At 37.7% G+C, this 18,659-nt stretch overlaps 1 protein-coding gene across 1 annotated transcript in view; it reads left to right on the top strand.

Annotated features, from left to right (window-relative positions):
• MYBPC3 (myosin binding protein C3) overlaps window positions 1-18,659 on the top strand; it is a 58,834-nt gene that overhangs the window by 12,898 nt on the left and 27,277 nt on the right. The window contains exons 6-16 of the mRNA XM_071745069.1: window positions 740-857; window positions 2,215-2,263; window positions 5,840-5,896; window positions 10,370-10,501; window positions 11,156-11,316; window positions 12,123-12,255; window positions 12,515-12,517; window positions 12,952-13,076; window positions 13,682-13,787; window positions 17,348-17,514; window positions 17,886-18,051. Of these exons, the coding sequence (XP_071601170.1) occupies window positions 740-857; window positions 2,215-2,263; window positions 5,840-5,896; window positions 10,370-10,501; window positions 11,156-11,316; window positions 12,123-12,255; window positions 12,515-12,517; window positions 12,952-13,076; window positions 13,682-13,787; window positions 17,348-17,514; window positions 17,886-18,051 (1,217 nt within the window). The remainder of the gene's footprint in view (window positions 1-739; window positions 858-2,214; window positions 2,264-5,839; window positions 5,897-10,369; window positions 10,502-11,155; window positions 11,317-12,122; window positions 12,256-12,514; window positions 12,518-12,951; window positions 13,077-13,681; window positions 13,788-17,347; window positions 17,515-17,885; window positions 18,052-18,659) is intronic.

Here is an 18,659-nt window from a genome sequence, read left to right as displayed (position 1 = left end):
TGTGTGTAGCTTTCAGTACTTTATGAGTATGTCTGGAGGACTGGGGGAGCAGTTTTGTACTGCAGTATTCCCTGCCCCTTCTTCTCGAGTAACAGATACTCATTATATTTAAGAGAAAACAATAAATCAGACAGGTATGTAAGGATGATCTAATCTGGTTTTAACAGATGGAGCTTGCAGCCACTAGTGTGGAAATGTAATGTTCTTTTGCATTGTCTGAACTACTTCAAATCTTAAGATCCATTTGAATCACAAATGTGTTCCAAGACACACCCACAGGAATGAAAGTCTCTGTACTGTCACTTCCCATCCTGTGTGGTACATGAACCACTACTACCCTCTTCTGGACGAAACAGAATTGCTTACATTAGCCACTGCTTTTACTGAATTTTCAAATGTACTCTATTGGAAGAGGATATATTTGTTTAATGAAAGCTCTACTCTTGCTTCCAATGCACGTGCAATTAGTGTATATGATGACTGCACACACCAGCACACCAGACCAGTTTTCTAACACAATGTTGTATCCTCTGAAGACCCACCTGCACTAGGACTCTTTAGTTGTTCCTGCAGAACTGGAGGGTTAGATGTAATTTTTATGGCAGTAATGACTTACATGCTCAGTGGGTTCTTAATTCTAAAAGAACACAGAGACAGATTTCATCCCTTGTGTGCATTCTCTCTTTCTTTCATAATTTCATTTTCTAACTTAAGAAACTATCACTGGTGTCTGCTCTAGGTGTACACCTTTGAAATGGAAATCATAGAAGCAAACATGACTTTCGCAGGAGGGTACAGATGTGAGGTGTCTACCAAGGACAAGTTTGATAGTTCTAGTTTCAACCTGACAGTCAATGGTGAGATGAAGTCCTGCAACTTTGTTTCTTCCTTTTATTATTACTTCTTTTTCAATTTTCTCTGGTACATAGTGGCTACTAGATAAACCTAGATCTGAAGTGCAGAGCTTAAGGGCTGCAGGTACAGGGGTCCATAGAGGAGAATTGACAGATGGGTTGGCAGAGATACAGAGCATTAGAAGTAATACTTGCACAGCACTGCAGTCAGAACTGGGATATTAGTAAAGAACACATACAGAAAGATTTCAAATCAGCCCAACTTTTCCCTGGCTTTATTTTGATTTCAGCTCCATTCTCTCGTAATACTTAATTCCATTAGAATAAGAGAGGTTCACTCCTGAGCAAAAGCTCAGTAATAAAAATGGATACTTGCAAAGGAAAAGGGGGAAAATGCAAAGATTTAGATATGTGACTCTACCATAGATTCCTTTCTTCCTGATAAACTCAAGCCACACAGCAGCACATTGTGATATAAAATTGCTTTAAGATTACTCACTTTACACAAGACCTGACGCCACACTCACACATGCTGTACTGAAAAGCTTATAAGCAATCAAAAATGAAGCATATTTTAAAATCACTTTCTCCTTAGTCTGAAAGAGTATAGGTAAAACAGAATAAGAATGGGCCACCTAAAAGAGATCAATATTTAGACTATTTCTTGTTTCACTGGTTCTGTTGATGAGACAGTTAATGCAATGTTAATTTGCATCCAGCAACCAGTGAGCCTCATGTTCAAAGACAAAAGTTTATTGCAGGTATTCAGTCAGCAGTGTTCATTTTTGGAGTTTCACTGGCTGGCTGTAGGACTCCTAAGAGTCAGGAGCTCTGATTGAGAACAGTTTTATTTCCATTAGTAGCAGTATCCTATTGATATGAACAGAGTAAAAAAGTTCTCCTCATGCAACATCTTTGCATATTTCCTGGAACTTACCTTTGCTTTAAGAGAATGGATTACAATTTATTAGTAGTAATCATAATCTAGTTTATAGACAGTGGTTCTCTCAACAGGGCTCAGGTACCCTGTGAAGCCAGCACCGAAACTAAAATTTACCAGGAGAACAGACAAGAGATAAGATAGTGAACCATGATGAATGCTACTATGAAGCATGAGACAGAACTCATTCACACAAAACACTGGATGTTGAAAGCTCACAAGTGAAGGTGATATTAAAGATGATGCACATTTAAAGATGATGTTTCAATCTTTCAATAGGTAACTGATCACAGTGTACGTACAAAATAAGAACATGAGAGAAACAAAGTTTGCAAAAGAAAAGTTTCAGAAATAGCACTGTTTATCTGCATTATTTTGACTTGCTCTCCTGTTCTTGTTTGTCACTTCTTGTCACATCAGAAGCACCAGTACCTGGGGACTTGGATATTCGCACTGCTTTCCGACGCACGTATGTACAGTAGGGAATAATCAGATTATTTTTCCATGTGGGGTTCATCACTTTTCCTAGACAAAACTGACAGCAAAGCTGTTGTGGAAGCAAGCACTACAATAGGGATGTTTACTAAGAGAATTTTTAGTATTAAAATATCGTACAGCTCCTATAAATCATGAAAGAAAGTTTTGACTTGATACTAGGATAACAATCATGCTTGTCTTCAGTAATACAATTGATAATGTCTATAATTCTCCCAAGAACTTCAACACTTTTTTGCCAGACCTGTAAGGAGCACTTCAGATGCAGACCAATAGGGAAGGAAAAGATTCTGTGTAGACCCTAATCTCATCTTGGTCTGGCTTGAGGAACTACAGGTACCTTAATACAAACATTTGCTAAACAAAGAAGTGGAGTGTGAGGTGAGCTCTGTAAACAGGATATCATACTAATGATAACATTAATATAGGTTTTTTTATTGTAGTTTTCCTATTCTATAATTACACTAATTGTGTGAAGACTGTGGTACCGTAAGCAGCTGTGTAAAAACTCAGATAAAGGTAGGTCTCAGATATTAAAAACTCCAAGGTACTGGAGCTGAACAGGCTGTTTTTCCCACATCTGTAATACTGTCTGAACTGATACATGACTTAGTGGAACAATGTTTACCTCTATCGTTAAAATTTTCAAAATCGGTTTTCAAAATCAGGGGCTTTCTTTTAATTTAGACACTGCCAAGGTGTCTTTTTTCACTGTTGAGTACTTCTTCCATTGTGTAATTCAGTTTCTGTTTTAATTTGTATATATTTTTGCAAAATTACTAGACCAAGAATACTACAACAGACATCCATTTCTCTAACACAGGACACAAATCATCTGTGGCAGTTTGTTGAGTTTTTCCCAGAAGTGCTATTCTTATAGAGGGATTTTTTTACCACTCTATCACAAGGAACTAAAAAAGGCTTGCAGAAGTTATCCACAGTCAAATTCTTCTATAGGTAGCTGAGGAGCCTTGCTGTATTGCAATTAGAGGCCACTCAGCACCAGAGCTTCATTATTATTTCACTGCAGTAGAACTAAGCTTTAGGAGTCTCTTTTTTAGTGAGCACAATTCAAATAATTTATAATCTTTTCAGAGTGAGCACAGTGTGAGCAGCTTCAGGCTGTTCAGATTTTCAGTTTCTTCTATAGGAATAGAGCCAAATTTTGAAGTGAACTGCTTAAATGTAAAGCTTTGTCTTTGATGCACTCACTCAGGAGCCTGGCAGGAGGGGGCAGACGGATGACTTCAGCCTTTCTCAGCTAGCCACCGTCTGTGCTAGCAGACAAATCCAAGTCTAACAACAAACTGCCTGTCTCTGCTTAGGGAAAAACAAAACAAAACAAAACAACAAACCCACAGAATCAGCTGCAGCTTAAATTCCAAACAAATCATTGTCTGTAGTAGGTAGTGCTTATATGAGACAAATACATGCAAGCAAATTGTAATGCAAGATGAGTAGAAATAATGAAAAGAGTAGTTTGATAGCTCAGAGAGAGGCAGATTCATGAACAAAAAAGTCACGTGTTTGGCAAGTGGCATCTTCTCACCACTGTTAGATGAAAAAAGTCACTTCAAGTTATATGCATGTCTGCCCCCTCTGTTATACAGATTTTCTTCTCTAGGGAGCACATCCAGACTAAAATTGCCACTGCTCACAGAAATACACCAACACACATGCATATGAAAATCTGTTGCTTCCTGGCACACTCTTTATCCCAGCAGCACAGAAATTCCCACCCTCTCCCTCTTGTCCCAGTGTCTTTTACTGGAATGAAAACAGGAACTCTGAGATTAAACTTAATTCTGTGCATGTTAAAGCAATCATTAGGGTCTTATTCTTCAGAAAAAGTTAAACATTGATTGCTGGCCTTTCCTGAAAATATGACTGGAGTACCACATGGGAAGCAGTAAGGTGATTAGTTATTCACACAGCTCTAGATTCTGATTTCTTGGATATTTAAGCACAAGAAGCCCTTTGCAAATTCAGCATTTCACTTTTGATTTTTATGTACATTTTATGCCTGCAAACATCGAAAATCTTCCGAAAGCAGGAAACACAACTCCCAAGGTTATATCTTTCTCTTTTGGCATTATGACCAGAAACTTACCCTTTCCAGTACTTTACACTACCTAGAAAGCAATCACAGAAGTAAAAAAGGTATTTTCTTTATAAGAGTATCTCTTCCCACAACATGATCAAAATTACACTGATCCAAAATTGTTACTTATTCTAACCTTACATTTCAAGCAGCACAGGAAGCTTGGCATTTGGTTCTCTTCAGTTTTATTAAGAGTTAAAATAACTGTTAAAATGCTCACTGTTTAAGTTCTTTTCTTACTTTTTAAAATACTGAATTTTCCTGACATTCTGACATCTCCAGCCGGACTGATTTTCTCTGAATCAACTGAGTATTGACAGAGGCAGCATGATGGGCTACCACTACCACCAGTACAACTGAAAAGAATAATTTCTGTTTATAAAACACTAATTAAATACAAGGTGTTGCTCTTGGAAGAATCTGAATGCTGTGAGATGGCATCACTAGATTCTTATACTCAAGATGAAAGAAATGATGATGGGAGACTGAGATGAAGAAAATCCATTTTGGCTTTCTAAACTCGGAATGCAAAAAGCCATTTTTCCTAAGTTGAATAATCAAGTCATGAAATCCAGTGTAATTCCCAGAAGCTTTATATCAAAACCTTGAAATATTTTTTTTAGGAATTAAACCCAAAGAAATTATCTCAGTGATTTTATGCTAAGTTTTCAGAGCAGATCTGTACCTCAAGTGTTAAGAAGCACACCTGAAATACATTTGATGCAGAATGTCAAAAATAACAGCATGCATTCTGAGTTCAGAATATGTAAAAAAACTCCTGCTTTTTGCTTCTTGTTCTCATGAATCAATTCATCACATTGCTTGCCATGATGCTTGTTGAACAATTGCATATTATGCCTCATCTCAGAACCAAATTCAGATCAGAGAATTCCTCCTTTCACTCTCCCAAGCCCCAGTGATGTGACAATTTTTCCAGTATAATGAAACATGAAACACAAAGATCCTTAGCAAACAATTACAGCTGGGCTAATACCAGGGGAAAAAAAGTCATTTTAGATTGTAAGAAGTCCCAGAAAAAGTTCAGTTACATGTTGCCCATAGTGTAAATAAAATCCATATTCCTGAAATTACAGCTTCCCAAAAGCTCCAATGATTCTAAAGGAGAGCTTCTGCAACAGCTTTCTGATAAAGAATACATTCCAGATCAATTCAACCACCAAATTAATACCCTGTAAAACTTTATCCATAATCAGTACAGGAAAAAAAAACCAACCCAAACCAAACTTTATTAAATATATTTCTTAAACCTATGTGAAGACCAATACAAAGAGCCTAATTAAATCACCTTCCATGCCAGTACATGTTCTAACTTATTCTAAACCCACCTACTCCTCTTCTACAAAAATATATCAATTACATAAGGATATAATCTCACAAGCTAGTCCCATTGCCTGCTGAAACTAATTATGGTTTTCTGTTACTGTACAGTACAGAGGGACAGGACGAAGGTGGAGAGTTTAATTTTAGTTCCCTTCTGAAAAAGAGGTGAGTAAAAATCTATAGACTTAGAGAACTAAAGTCACCAGCTTCTGTTGAACAACCTTGAAAACACTAGGACTAGAATAAGTCCAAGTTTTGTAAATTAAGAATCTTTCCAGTTTTCCTAGAGCAGTTCTAACCCGAAAAAGGATGACAGGTAATTGTGGTAAATTCCTAAAATTATCAGCAGTTGCTGCATTTTTGCTAGGTTTATGCTGGACGGGAACAGAAAAAAACCAAACAAACTCAACAGCAGCAACAAAAAAACCCCCAACATTCTCTTTTCCAAGATAGGAAAGCACTTGCCATTTGAAAACCCAAAACAGAACAATTTACAATACCTGTCTATAATGCTGCAGTATTAAAAATGTTCCAAGTTGTCACAATATTTCATATCAGAGAACTGAGCAGACAAGTCTTTTCATTAGATAACAGAAATATTACTATTGCATTACACAGTGGTATATATTATATAGCTTGTGTTATATATAAAAATATCCTATGTTCTGTATAAATTTATAAGCATTTTGTATTCTTCCAATTTTAGTTCTTATTTCTTCCTTGTACTTCCACTGTTTTGGGTGGAATTTCCTCACCCATTCTCATCCTGCATTGCCACATCTGTTTTCATAATCTGTCTACTTACATTTTTCTTTTTTTACCATGATCTTAATCTGGATGTTTTGGATTCAACGTTTGCCAACAGAGAGTAAGATTTTTATTTCATTTTATTACAAATGCATGTGTCAGACTGACTATAAGAACTATTTATTTTGAAATTATGCATGCATTGTTATCTTTATGTTATCTTATTTTTTAATGACAAAAAATTGGGTACCATCAAAGAAATTTATCAGCTACTGATTTCTGAGACAGAAATACTTTTAAACATTTAGTACAGACTAAGGGTGGATCAGTCAATATGAAGCAATATAATGCTATTAATGTCCTTTGCTTTTTACCTCACCTTCCCTTGTAAGCTGTTTTAAATTGTAATTGTTTTTTCCAGATTTTCTCAATAACCTGCTTCCCTAAATACGTAATATCAGAGAAATTAGAACCATAAAATTGGTTTGCATAACATGCCTGCTGGTGTCTATCAAATCATAGAATCACAGAATGGTTTGGAAGGGGCCTCAAAGATCATCTAGTTCCAACCTCTCTGCCATGGAAGGGGACACATACAGAATTAAGATTATTTTTTTACCACTTCTGCTTTGTCCCACCAAATTCTCCTTAACCCAGAGGCCATGATTCTTGCCACTATAATGCAGAGAGCTTCATTTATTACTGTATCACCTATCACTGTAATTTAATTAGCTGGTGTTGACATACAGATGTCATGGGCCAAGGAGAGGTCATTGGGAAGAAGAAGGGAACAGCTGTCACAGAACTATTAAACAGGATAGTGAGCAGAGACCTTGAAGGAGGTGACAGCTGACAGGGTCCAATCAGTTGACAGTAATGGGATAGGAAGGAGCCATCTCTGGGATGTACAAAACTATTTTTAACCCCTCTACATATGCTTAAAACATATCAGCTGCATATTCCATTTACAGCAGGTTCACTAAGCTGCACCCTAATGCCCCCAAATGCATAGTTAACCTATGAGGTGATCACTCTGAATAAAGATCCCCAACATCAGGGACAGTAACGTAAGGATGGGAGAAACTTCAGGAGTCCAAGTGCTCTGTTGCTTTTTGTATTCTGCTTGGATCCTGTGGGAAGTGGAAAAGTGCAGCCCAATTGTGGGGACTGTGTCTTTATGTTTTAACAAGTGCAAAACAGTGGAGTACTGGGGTGGAGAAATATTTGTTCAGAGGCAAAGAAAGAAATTATTGACTTCATCACAGCTTCATTCTACACTGTATACATTACAGTTTTTAGCTTTTAGTTGCATTTTCCATGCAACTTACAAGCCTTTCACTGGAATTAGAAAATATTAGTATTTTGAAGGAAGAGACTTTATTCTTACTTATGATCAAATTTTTATATTCCAGCTTGCATGCACCAAACCAGTCCTGGTAGACAGAACCATGACACCAGGTGATAGAAAATCCAAAGCAAAAATCACAGAACTCTTCTGAATAGTGAGGTATCCTAGGCTGTGGAATTGCTTCCAAATCGGAAGATTATTCCCATGATGTATTTAAAAATTACTTACATAAAATATTTTTGAAAACTCTATGAAAAATCCTACCAGCAACATTTCAGGTAAAGGGGTGAACACAAAGGGCCATACAAACAGGCAGAGAGGCAGAGGGTCCAACAGTATTTATATAATGCCTGAGGGAAAATAGTATTTGAATGTCTTAAGTCTTCCTTATTACCTATGATTTTATATCACCTTTTGAAATACACTTTGCTCCACAAAATGTTAATATGACAAGTACAAAGAAAGCAGCACATATTTAAAATATAAATATATCCCTAGTTTGATATACTTATATATCCCATTTTATATGTACTTAGAAACATTTTGAAGTTGCTCATTGAAATGATCAGCCCAAGAACTGCTTATGTTAAAAAAAAATTTTGGTCTAATTGGCAAATCAGCTCAATTGTCCTGCCTTCTGCTTGCCAAAACTACAAAAGATTTGTAGCTGCCCTGAAGTATAGGAAAAATATACAGAGAAGAGTAATCCTGATTAAATTTTTGGGTGATACTAATGCACTGTTATAACAAAGTAAATACTTAGTAGGTTGCACTTATCACAGGGAGTCCAAACTTCAGATACAGCTATCAATTCAGTGTGTGATAGAGAGAGCTCCGTGCTTAGTGAGTGATAAACCACTCCGAAGTAGTTTAAATTTGTCAGCAGTCCTGGTTAACAGGGAAGGTCCCAAACGACTGGAGGTTTGCCAATGTGATGTCCATCCACAAGAAGGTCTGGAAGGAGGATCCAGAGAACTACAGCCTGACCTTGGTACCAGGGAAGCTCACGGGGCATGTGGAGGACAACCAGGGATCAAGCCCACTCATCTTGGGTTCATGAAAGACAGGTCTTGCTTGACCAACTGGATCTCATTCAATGACCAGGGGACCCAACCAATGGATGAGGGAAGGGCTGTGGATGTTGTCTACCTGGACTTTTGACACTGTCTCCCACAGCATTCTCCTAGAGAAGCTGGCAGCTCATGGGTTAGGCTGGCACACTCTTCACTGGGTAAAAAAACTGGCTGGATGGCCAAACCCAGAGATGTGTGGCCATGACCAGTCCCCAGGTCTCATTCTGGGGCCAGTCTTGTTTAGTATTTTTATCAATGATGAAGGGATTGAGTGCTTCCTCACTAAGTCTGCAGAAAACACCAAACTGGGCAGTAGTGTTGGGCAGGTTCTGCAGCAGGCTCTGGGCAGGCTGGATTAATGGATGGAGGTCAACTCTATATGGTTCAACAAGGCCAAGTGTCAGGTCCTGGCTTGGGGAAAAGTGACTGGAAAGGTGCCTGGCAGGAAAGGACCTGGGGGTACTGACTGACAGCTGCCAGCAGCACCCTGTATCTGAAATAGTGTGGCCAGCAGGAGAAGGGAAGAAAATGTCCCCCTGCTGCACATCAAATACTGTGTTCAGTTTTGGGCTCCCCACTACAAAAAAGGCATTTAATTGCTGAAGGTTGTCCAGAGGAAAGCAACAAAGCTGGCAAAGGGTCTAGACCAAAAGCCTTATGAGGAGCAGCTGAGGGAAGAGGGGTTGCTTAGTCTTGAGAAAAGGAGGCCAAGAGGAGACCTTTTTGGACTTGATGATCTTGAAGGCCTTTTCCAACCTTAACGACTCTATGATTCTACGATTCACAACAAACTCACTGAGCTAAAAACCTCTTCTCTTGCTTCACTTCTGTTGAAGAAATATATAAGGGTGCTGGAAACCCCAAGCCTGAACTGCAGTACTATAATAAACATAGCACTCTCCTTATATGCAGTCATTTTGGGGTCAATAAATGGAGTACCAGAAATGTTTGATTATACACGCTACTTATACTGACCACAGAAATCCTTTTTAAGACATAATATTTCTTACAATATTCTTACCTGCTGCATAACTTGTCTGGTTGTTGGGGTTTAACACTGAACATGGCTTCATTACAAGGCTGTGTTCTGCTGCACTGGAATCTGCTTGGTCCTGGTGTTATCAGAAGCAACAGTCACAGAAAACTCCTTGTCCTAAAAATATTTTAAAGAAAATATTAATTATTTCATCCTTCCCCTGTTTATCAAAATGCAGACTCTGACAGGCAACAACTCCATGATGATAGAGTAAAGCAGAGCTATTTGTTTCCCCATAAGGTGATCAGACATAATTAGGAATAAGCATAGTATAGGTGCTCAAACCCATATTATGACTTGCAGAGTGGAACTGTACAAAAGTGGGAGTAAGCTTGGTTTTTATACAGACAAGCACTTTTCTTAAATCTATTTCAAAGCTTTTGCATGAGTTCCTTCATCTCTCTGCTACTAAGCACAGGCATGTTCTGCTAAAGGCAGGATGACATCCATGGATATTTTGTATTAACACCATTCCCTCTTTCTTGCCCATCGGGATGCTGCGTGTTTTCCCGAACTGTTTCCTGCATCATTCTGGAGTGCAGCAGCTTCCTGCGCTCAACAAATCGGTAAGGTTATGCCAGTTGCTTTTTCTATCCATCATCTTTTAAATAAAAAAAAAGATAAAGACAGAAAAATAATGCCTTTCCCAAAGCCAGACAACCAAATTTTCACTTGGTTTTGCTAAACATTAATTCTTCCATCTTCTAATCGCTAGTTCTTTGTTTAAACTATAAAACATTGTAAAAACTATAAACATTGTAAAGATTCTCTCATTTGCCAATTTTAATAATCTGTGATTCTTTTTAGTGAAGAGAAAAACATTCTGAGTGGAAAAGAACTTGTTTCTTTCTCACATAAAACACTGCTGTGTTTCTAAGGTGTTCAGTTCCATGCTTTGTCACACGTTTTGTGTCATGCCAGTCCCTCAGGAAATTAGGTCTCTGTGTGTATCCATTACCCATCATTAAAGGGAAGTTTGCTTTGGTTATTAGAGTAAAGCCCTTGAGGCAGCAATTGGATTTTAATCACTCTTTCTATAAATATAAATATAACAAGTCACCAGTTTTATTTATTTTAGGTAATAATATAGTAAAAATTTAGTTTGCTAAATTTCTAATCAAGAAATGGCTTCATCAAGCCACTATGTACCTTGTCAAGACTACAGCTGTTTTAAAATCCTCTCAGGAATGGCAATCAGATGCTCTAATCATTTTCTGCAGAGGTGAAGCAAAATCAGAAGCACAGGCTGATGTCTGGGAAATCCTGAGGAAAGCTCCTCCTTCTGAATACGAGAAAATTGCTTTCCAGTATGGAATCACAGATCTACGGGGGATGCTGAAACGCCTGAAACGAATGAAGAGGGAAGAGAAAAAAAGTACAGGTTGGTGACTTTTATTTATTCCAAATAAATGTGTTTCTCTCTTCAGGAGTTCTTCAAACCTCAGCTGAACGGCAGACAGGACAAAAAGAACAGGAGAAATAGCAGATCCTTATTCCAGCTGTTACAAAGTCTTCACATGTGAAATATTGATCACCAAAGATTAAAGCTAAGCCCCAGGCTCTGAATCTCTGGATACTCTGATCTTGTACTTTTTACTAGTTTCTTCTGCTTTGCCCCTTATCTTTCCTTGAGAATAAAACAGTAACAGCTCCTACTCCCTTCCCTTTTAAAACTGGTTGCTGTGTCCAGTTTGATACTGTAAAAGGATTTAATTTCCATTGAAATAATAGAGTTGGAATTCTTGAGCCTCTTCTAGTCTTGTGATGTATTGGTGACCTAATTTTAACTGATTTCTTTCAAAAGTCTGAAACAGGGAAGGCAAACTATCATTCACTAGTGCTGAAATGATCCATATAATTTTCCTACACAGCTGTAACTCTATGTAGCATGTCCTGAAGTACATATTAACTTCTCATTTAAAATATTCTACTTTGCTTACTTTAATTTCTATTGCATGCTTTTCATCCTATGTTAAGGAAAACCAGAAAACAGTACAGGATGAAGAACAGACAGAAATGATAAAATGCAAACAGGGATGCAGAAAGTGAGGAAGCTTTAAGATGATAGCAAACAACAGCAAAGATTTACTTTTCTGACAGAGAATGTAAAAAATAAAAATTAAAACTAAAAAGTATAAAAATTATGAAGTTACTGGTTGTATTTTTTTTAATCGTTCTTCATCATAGCATTCCTCAAGAAACTGGATCCAGCTTATCAAGTGGACAAAGGACAAAAGATTAAGCTAATGGTTGAAGTTGCTAATCCAGATGCTGATGTGAAATGGCTGAAGAATGGACAGGAGATCCAAGTGAGTGGCAGGTAAGCTAGAAATATGGGTAATCCAAAAAGGAACAAGACACAGCAGTGGGAAAACTAGCTTTTCCTAGAAAAGAAAAACAAAAAGGAAAAAAAAAAAAAGGGGGGGGGGGTGAGGGGGAAAAAAAAAAAAAGAGAGAAATAGGAGCTAAGAAAAAACCTACAATCCCTGTGTCAGTTTGCTGTTCTCATTACTTTCTTTTTCTTTCCTCTTCTCTATATATCTACACATGGAACTTGATGCCTATGTCTACCTACTTAGCAAGTAAGTACTCATCTTATATTCTGATCTTTATGTGTATATCCAAGTTTCACAATTACTTTCTCCTGGCATAGGATATACTTCAGGGAACCTTGCTTATAACACCAGTTTCCAGTGATTTTGTGCTGAAGTCATGACAGAGCATTTTTAATGGTAAAGTTTTGTATGCCTAAATGTCAGCAAACCATCCAACAGCATTCCCAGGAGTTTGCATGCCTTACACTTGTATGAAAAATTCACCATAATTTCCTATGCTAGCTTTTCAAACACTACTGCTGTCCACTGCACCAGTACAGAGATACAGGGTCTGAGTCTTAACAAACCTTGCCACTTATGTCAGGAAAAAAAGGTAGAAAGATTTTTCTCAGACAGGCAGGGGAAGACACTGAGTCCTAAAAAATTACTTTCTGATAATTACACTTAGATTCTCTTTTCAGATATATTTTTGAGGCTGTTGGGAATAAGAGAATTCTGACCATAAACCACTGTTCCCTGGCTGACGACGCAGCATATGAATGTGTGGTAGGGGAGGAGAAGAGCTTCACAGAATTATTTGTAAAAGGTGAGAAATAGTAGGAAAAGGAAAGAGATCTCCTTTAATATTTAGCATTGAATTACTGTCCCCTGCTCTACTCTCAGATTAGTTAATCTTATAGGAAAGGAAATATGAAGAAATTCTGGTATCTAGTAAAGTAGATACTTTTCTTATGATTAAATTATGGAAAATCTTCCCTACAGCTGCAACTAAAAAGCACAGGGAAACAGCACAATAATAATTACCAATAATTCTCATTTGGAAGGTGATTTACATCTTCCCAATAATAGGGCTAGAAGCTTACTTTAAAAATTTGAATCCACTCAGGATAAACCTGTGCCTCAAACCTAGAAGCAGATGTAATACAAAAACCTAAGACCCCCAGTTTAGAAGTTTAGAATACATATGAAATCTGATTCATCCTATAGTTGTATTCTGTCTCGTGAAGAAAAAAAAAATATAAAAAGGTAATTTGATAATACTAATAATGTGATGCAGCATGCTAAACTTTAAGTTCCAACCCAGAGAGCATCCCCATGTATTTGGCCAGGGATTTTTCCTGCATAGTGGTGAACTCCATCTTTGGTCTTCAGTCTTTCAGAATACTGCTCCAATAAATGTCTCTCTTCCAGAACCTCCAATCCTGATCACTCACCCACTGGAGGACCAGATGGTGATGGTTGGAGAGAGAGTGGAATTTGAGTGTGAAGTGTCTGAGGAAGGAGCTACTGTGAAATGGTAAGGGAACAGAAAAGGGAGAAAAAACTCCTAAATGATATAAAGCCATAATCCTCCATTCTGGGGCCACTGTTTGTGGAAAAAAGTTGTGGAATAAAAGGAAGACATCCTACATAATTGTTTCCAGGAAAGGTTTGATTGTCCTCCTGCATGTCAAACATTGAGGAGGAAATGAGAGAACATGGCAGAAAAGAAATTAAGAATAGATACCCTGTAGTGTCTCCATAATTTATTGTTCAGTGTTTACAGGGTGCTACTGATTGTCAAAGTTTTCTAAACACTCAACAGTAAAGTTAACTCTTGCCCAAATTAATTTGATTTGTATTGTCATGAGTTTGCTGTACTTTATGGCATCTTCTGGTCTTCTCAATGGCAGTGAGGTCTGGGGTTATGTATTTTTTCTTAGATAAAAAATTACTGGCTCTTGAGACACAGAGGGAAGGTCCCTGACTTATTTGAACACCTCTGTTGTGGTGATCCTGTGCAGCCAGTCATGATGCACATGCAGGATTAAGATGACAAACATTTAGACCAGAGTCCATTTTGTTGTTCATTCCAGCTGAGTGGAAGCTGGCAGGTTCACCCTGCAGGGGCAGGCAGAGCAAGAGCCCTCACATACTGGGTCTTACGCACACCATTCTCACTTCATTTCACTGCCAGATGAAATTCTCCTGTGCTTGTTAACAGCTTCAGTTAAGGCACATGGTTATTAACTGTTCCCACAATGCCCATTACATTCCTGGAAAGTGCTAACCACTCATCTGCTCTCCCAAAGGAAGGAACTGAGAGTTTAAATAGAGTCCAAGAGCTAGTACAGCGTATGTGTTACACGATTAAAGCCCCGTGCACAGACACACACAGGCTATTGTTCAGGAACTGCTTTCAGATGCCTGGTCACAAGAGATGGGGACAATCAGATCTGTCCCTCTCAGAGCACAGTGCAGCTGCCACACTTTGATCATCTGCCTTTGAACAACTCCCATATATCTTGCAGAGCTGCTGTCTGTGGGATGGGAATTTGCTGGGACAAAAGCAAACCAGCATCTGCCTCAGCCTGAAATGCAGCAAGTGGTCAGAGAAACTCTTCAAATCATAGCAACAGAAAACTGAGCAGTTAAATATTAACATAGTATTTTAATGGTTTTAGTATGTGATACTCAGTCAATGTTCTTTGGCAAGAAACAGAGCATTTTGGACAGAGGAGAAAAGAATTCAGGGAAAACATGAAACACACTATGGAGAGAGTTCCAGTTTTCTGGCTCATTAGGGGAATGCTTGACAGTTTAAGCCAAGGAACAGGCATTGAGTCAGGACACCTGTTATAGCTCTTGCACCCTTTAAACTTGGGATATGAAATCATAAGCACATGAATAAAAGTGATCATGTGATTTGCATAAGATTAAAATGAGGTTTACAGCCTCTTAGGCATGGCCTTCAGACCCTGGCTTGCAGAACTCATTATAGGACAGAACGTTCTCTTAATCATCCAGAAAGATCCCATGTTGTTCTTATGTAGTACTACAGAATAATTATTTCTAAACTTCAGAACGTCAGATGGTCTTGGAAATAATTCAATTATTGAAATTAAAGGTGTAATAAAACACAGTTTTTAACTGATTTTTCCATCTATGAATGCTGAATGTATCATCAGTTCCAAATGAAAACACACTGCAGTAATGTAGTAACGATACTAATAATAATAGTAAAAATAAATGTTCCCCCATTTTCACATAGTACCTAAATCAGTGAGAGCTCAGCAGACATTAACCAATTCTTCCTTAGAGTCTAATCAAGGAATAGGGAATCATTTCAAGAGAGAGAAAAGTTGCAGTAGGTGACAAAGTTGAGAACAGATGTTGCAGATGTTAAGAACTAAAACATAGCTGACCTACCTCTTATTGCACTACTTCTGCATCAAGCGTGAGGCTACATCAAATGACTTATTTAAACCAACACTTCTATGGTTCTATCAAACCCTCCACTTCCACCTTAATATCAATGGATTCTTCTGCTTCACTGCTCTAGTTATGAAAGGAAGGCCTCTCATATCACCTTATATGAGGCCTTTCACTTTTCACTGCAGCAGTGTATTCATTATTTTAAGCCAAATGGTATCTGGGATTTCTGAGGTTTAAGTTTTGTCACTCCACTACATGACAGCACACCCCCCAGCAAGACCTTTACTCATAAACAGCATCAGCAAATGTGTTAGTAAAACAAACACAAGTTAAATAGAATATTCCCTCCCAAGGTTGAAAGACACTAGTCATTGTAAATAGCCTTTTTTAATTATTTAGACAAGATTTCAAGAGATTTCTTTCTTACCCACAGCTGAATAGAACATTCAGATATCTACATAAGCCACATGTCAAAAAACACCACAAAAAATTATTAAACTCTAAGTTCCAACAAGTTATGTTGTAAAGAACAGCTAGGAGCCAGTAACCAGGAGGTATTTTGAAATGCAGCTGCAGCAGGTACATTTAAGTCACAAGCTGTAGAATTCCCATCTCTCCTTAAAGTTTTGGTCTTGTGATTTAATTGTGATGTGCCTATCTAGAAATTAGTATTGTAATGAGTCCCCAAGTAGCATTTCAGCTTGCTATCCTGCAAGCTCATTTCTTAAACTAAATAGTCACTGGTAATGAGTAAGGAAAATAACACAAGATAGAAAATTCTTACTCTGTTAAAAACTGAACATCTTTTCTATTTCTTTTTCCATATGCGTACGTATTAAAGAGAAAAACTTTTTCATTCACAAACTGCAGCAGTATTTAAGTAGCATAACTATACAAAAATAATGAAAAATATAAAATATTACAAAAGGAATAAACTCAAGAGCTTACAAGCTATTTTTCTGTAGCCTGTTTATATTACTTAGGATTAGGAACAGGAAATCTTTAAAAAGTCTTAAGTATTTTTGCATGGCCCTCACTAAACAGCCTGAATCCTCTCTGCTCATTTCCCTTCATGACGACTGGAAATTACAATAATTAAATTTCCTCTCAGACTGGATGGTGAAGCTTAATTTAGTAATGTCTTAAATACATTGTGGCATCCTTGAATGGAAAAGGCTACAAAACCCAAAATGCACCTTTGTTTTAATCCATCCTAAAATTTCTTTGTTTTACTGATGCCCACAAACCATGAATTTATATCAATTATAATTCACATCAGGAAAATTCAGACTTTAAAGTCATTTCCCAACAAGTCCTGCTTACCTTAAGGCATCTTTTAAGATAGTAAATTCCCTGCTGGTTAAGTGTGTCTTCATGCCTATATCTCCTATAGCATTTAAAATACTTTCATATTTATCTATAGCACACAAATAGTAACAACCAAGTAGTTCCTTGTGAGCAAACTCTTGAAACAGAAGTGGCAATTAATGGTCAAGCAAGAGGCATTCTTGCTCTATTGCATTCTTGTGCAAAGGTCTCTTTTTTGCCAACTTGAAATCTACAAAGACTGGATTTATCTCCTGTTTTCCACTTCCTAGTAACATCGTGCTGATTTTCCTCTCCCAACCATAGAGAATGATTCTACACTGTTTGGCATTGCAGGGAAAAGGATGGAATTGAGCTGACAAGGGAAGAAACATTCAAATACCGATTCAAGAAAGATGGGAAAAAGCAGTACCTAATCATCAATGAGTCCACCAAGGAGGACAGTGGGCACTACACTGTGAAGACCAACGGCGGGGTCTCAGTTGCTGAACTGATCGTACAAGGTGAGCACACAGAACATTCCATGACAAGAGAAGCTGGAGAATAAAAACAAACTAAAGGCAAGTTTCTCCAGAACAGTGCATAGTTTTCATGCCAGGGAAAGAGAAAACTTAATAAGGAGCAGAATATTTATTAATCAGGGCCCCAAGGAGACCTCAGACCTGTGTGCGGATGTGAGGGATCCAAGGATAACAACAGGTGCTGAGCCATCGGTCCCATTAAAGCCCTGCATGCTGGGGCTTTCCCTTCATGTTTCACTCTTCCACAAACAGCTTGCTTAGCCCTGGACTTTCCTTCTCAGTAAATCTACACCATTTACTTCCAGAGCTATCTGATTTGTTAATGTGTGTATTGATTATTCTCACAATATCAGAGAAAAAACTGGAAGTTTATCAGAGCATTGCGGACCTGACGGTGAAGGCACGAGACCAAGCAGTCTTCAAGTGTGAAGTTTCTGATGAAAATGTGAAAGGAATCTGGTTGAAAAATGGAAAGGAGGTGGTACCTGATGAGAGGATAAAGATCTCCCATATTGGCAGGTTAGTCTTGTTCAAGAAAGCACATTCAGGGTGGAGTATTGCATTAAAATCCACAGGAACCATTATCTCAGGGGATAGGAATATAAAACAAAAATTTGTCCTATCTCTAGCTGAAAGGAAAAAAGTTTAAAACTTTCTCATAAGCAATCAATGTATAGTCACAGACTTGCTTTGGTATGCATTCAGTCTTTCTGTGTTGGTATGTTTTGCATGTATGGTATCAGTGGTATATAAGCAGGATTCATTCTCAGTTTTCAGTAGGATTTCGTATTTTCTTTGAATTCAAACAATCAAGAAAACATATTGTTGTTAACTTTAAAATTAGCAGTTGTGTTCAGACAGATTAAGACAGTATGTATTTATAAATCCCTTCAGAAAAGCTACTGTTTATATTAACACATACAGTTTTGCAATTCTGTGCTCAACTGGAAATGGAGACAAAGAAGATTCAGGAGATGTGGAAGCACTACATGTTAGGAGAAGTCTTCCTTCCTTCCTTTCTGCATTCAGTTTTGAATTTAGGATAATACAGGGATGTAGCATCAGTATTTAGTTTGTTTTTCCAGAAATTTATTGTAGTCACAATCTGATCAAATGAGACCTGCCAG

The sequence above is a fragment of the Heliangelus exortis genome, chromosome 5 (genome assembly GCF_036169615.1).
Source record: "Heliangelus exortis chromosome 5, bHelExo1.hap1, whole genome shotgun sequence".
In the NCBI taxonomy this organism is placed as follows: domain Eukaryota; kingdom Metazoa; phylum Chordata; class Aves; order Apodiformes; family Trochilidae; genus Heliangelus; species Heliangelus exortis.
The sequence above is the reverse complement of the archived record's forward strand: the minus strand, read 5'-3'. Positions and strand labels throughout refer to the sequence as shown.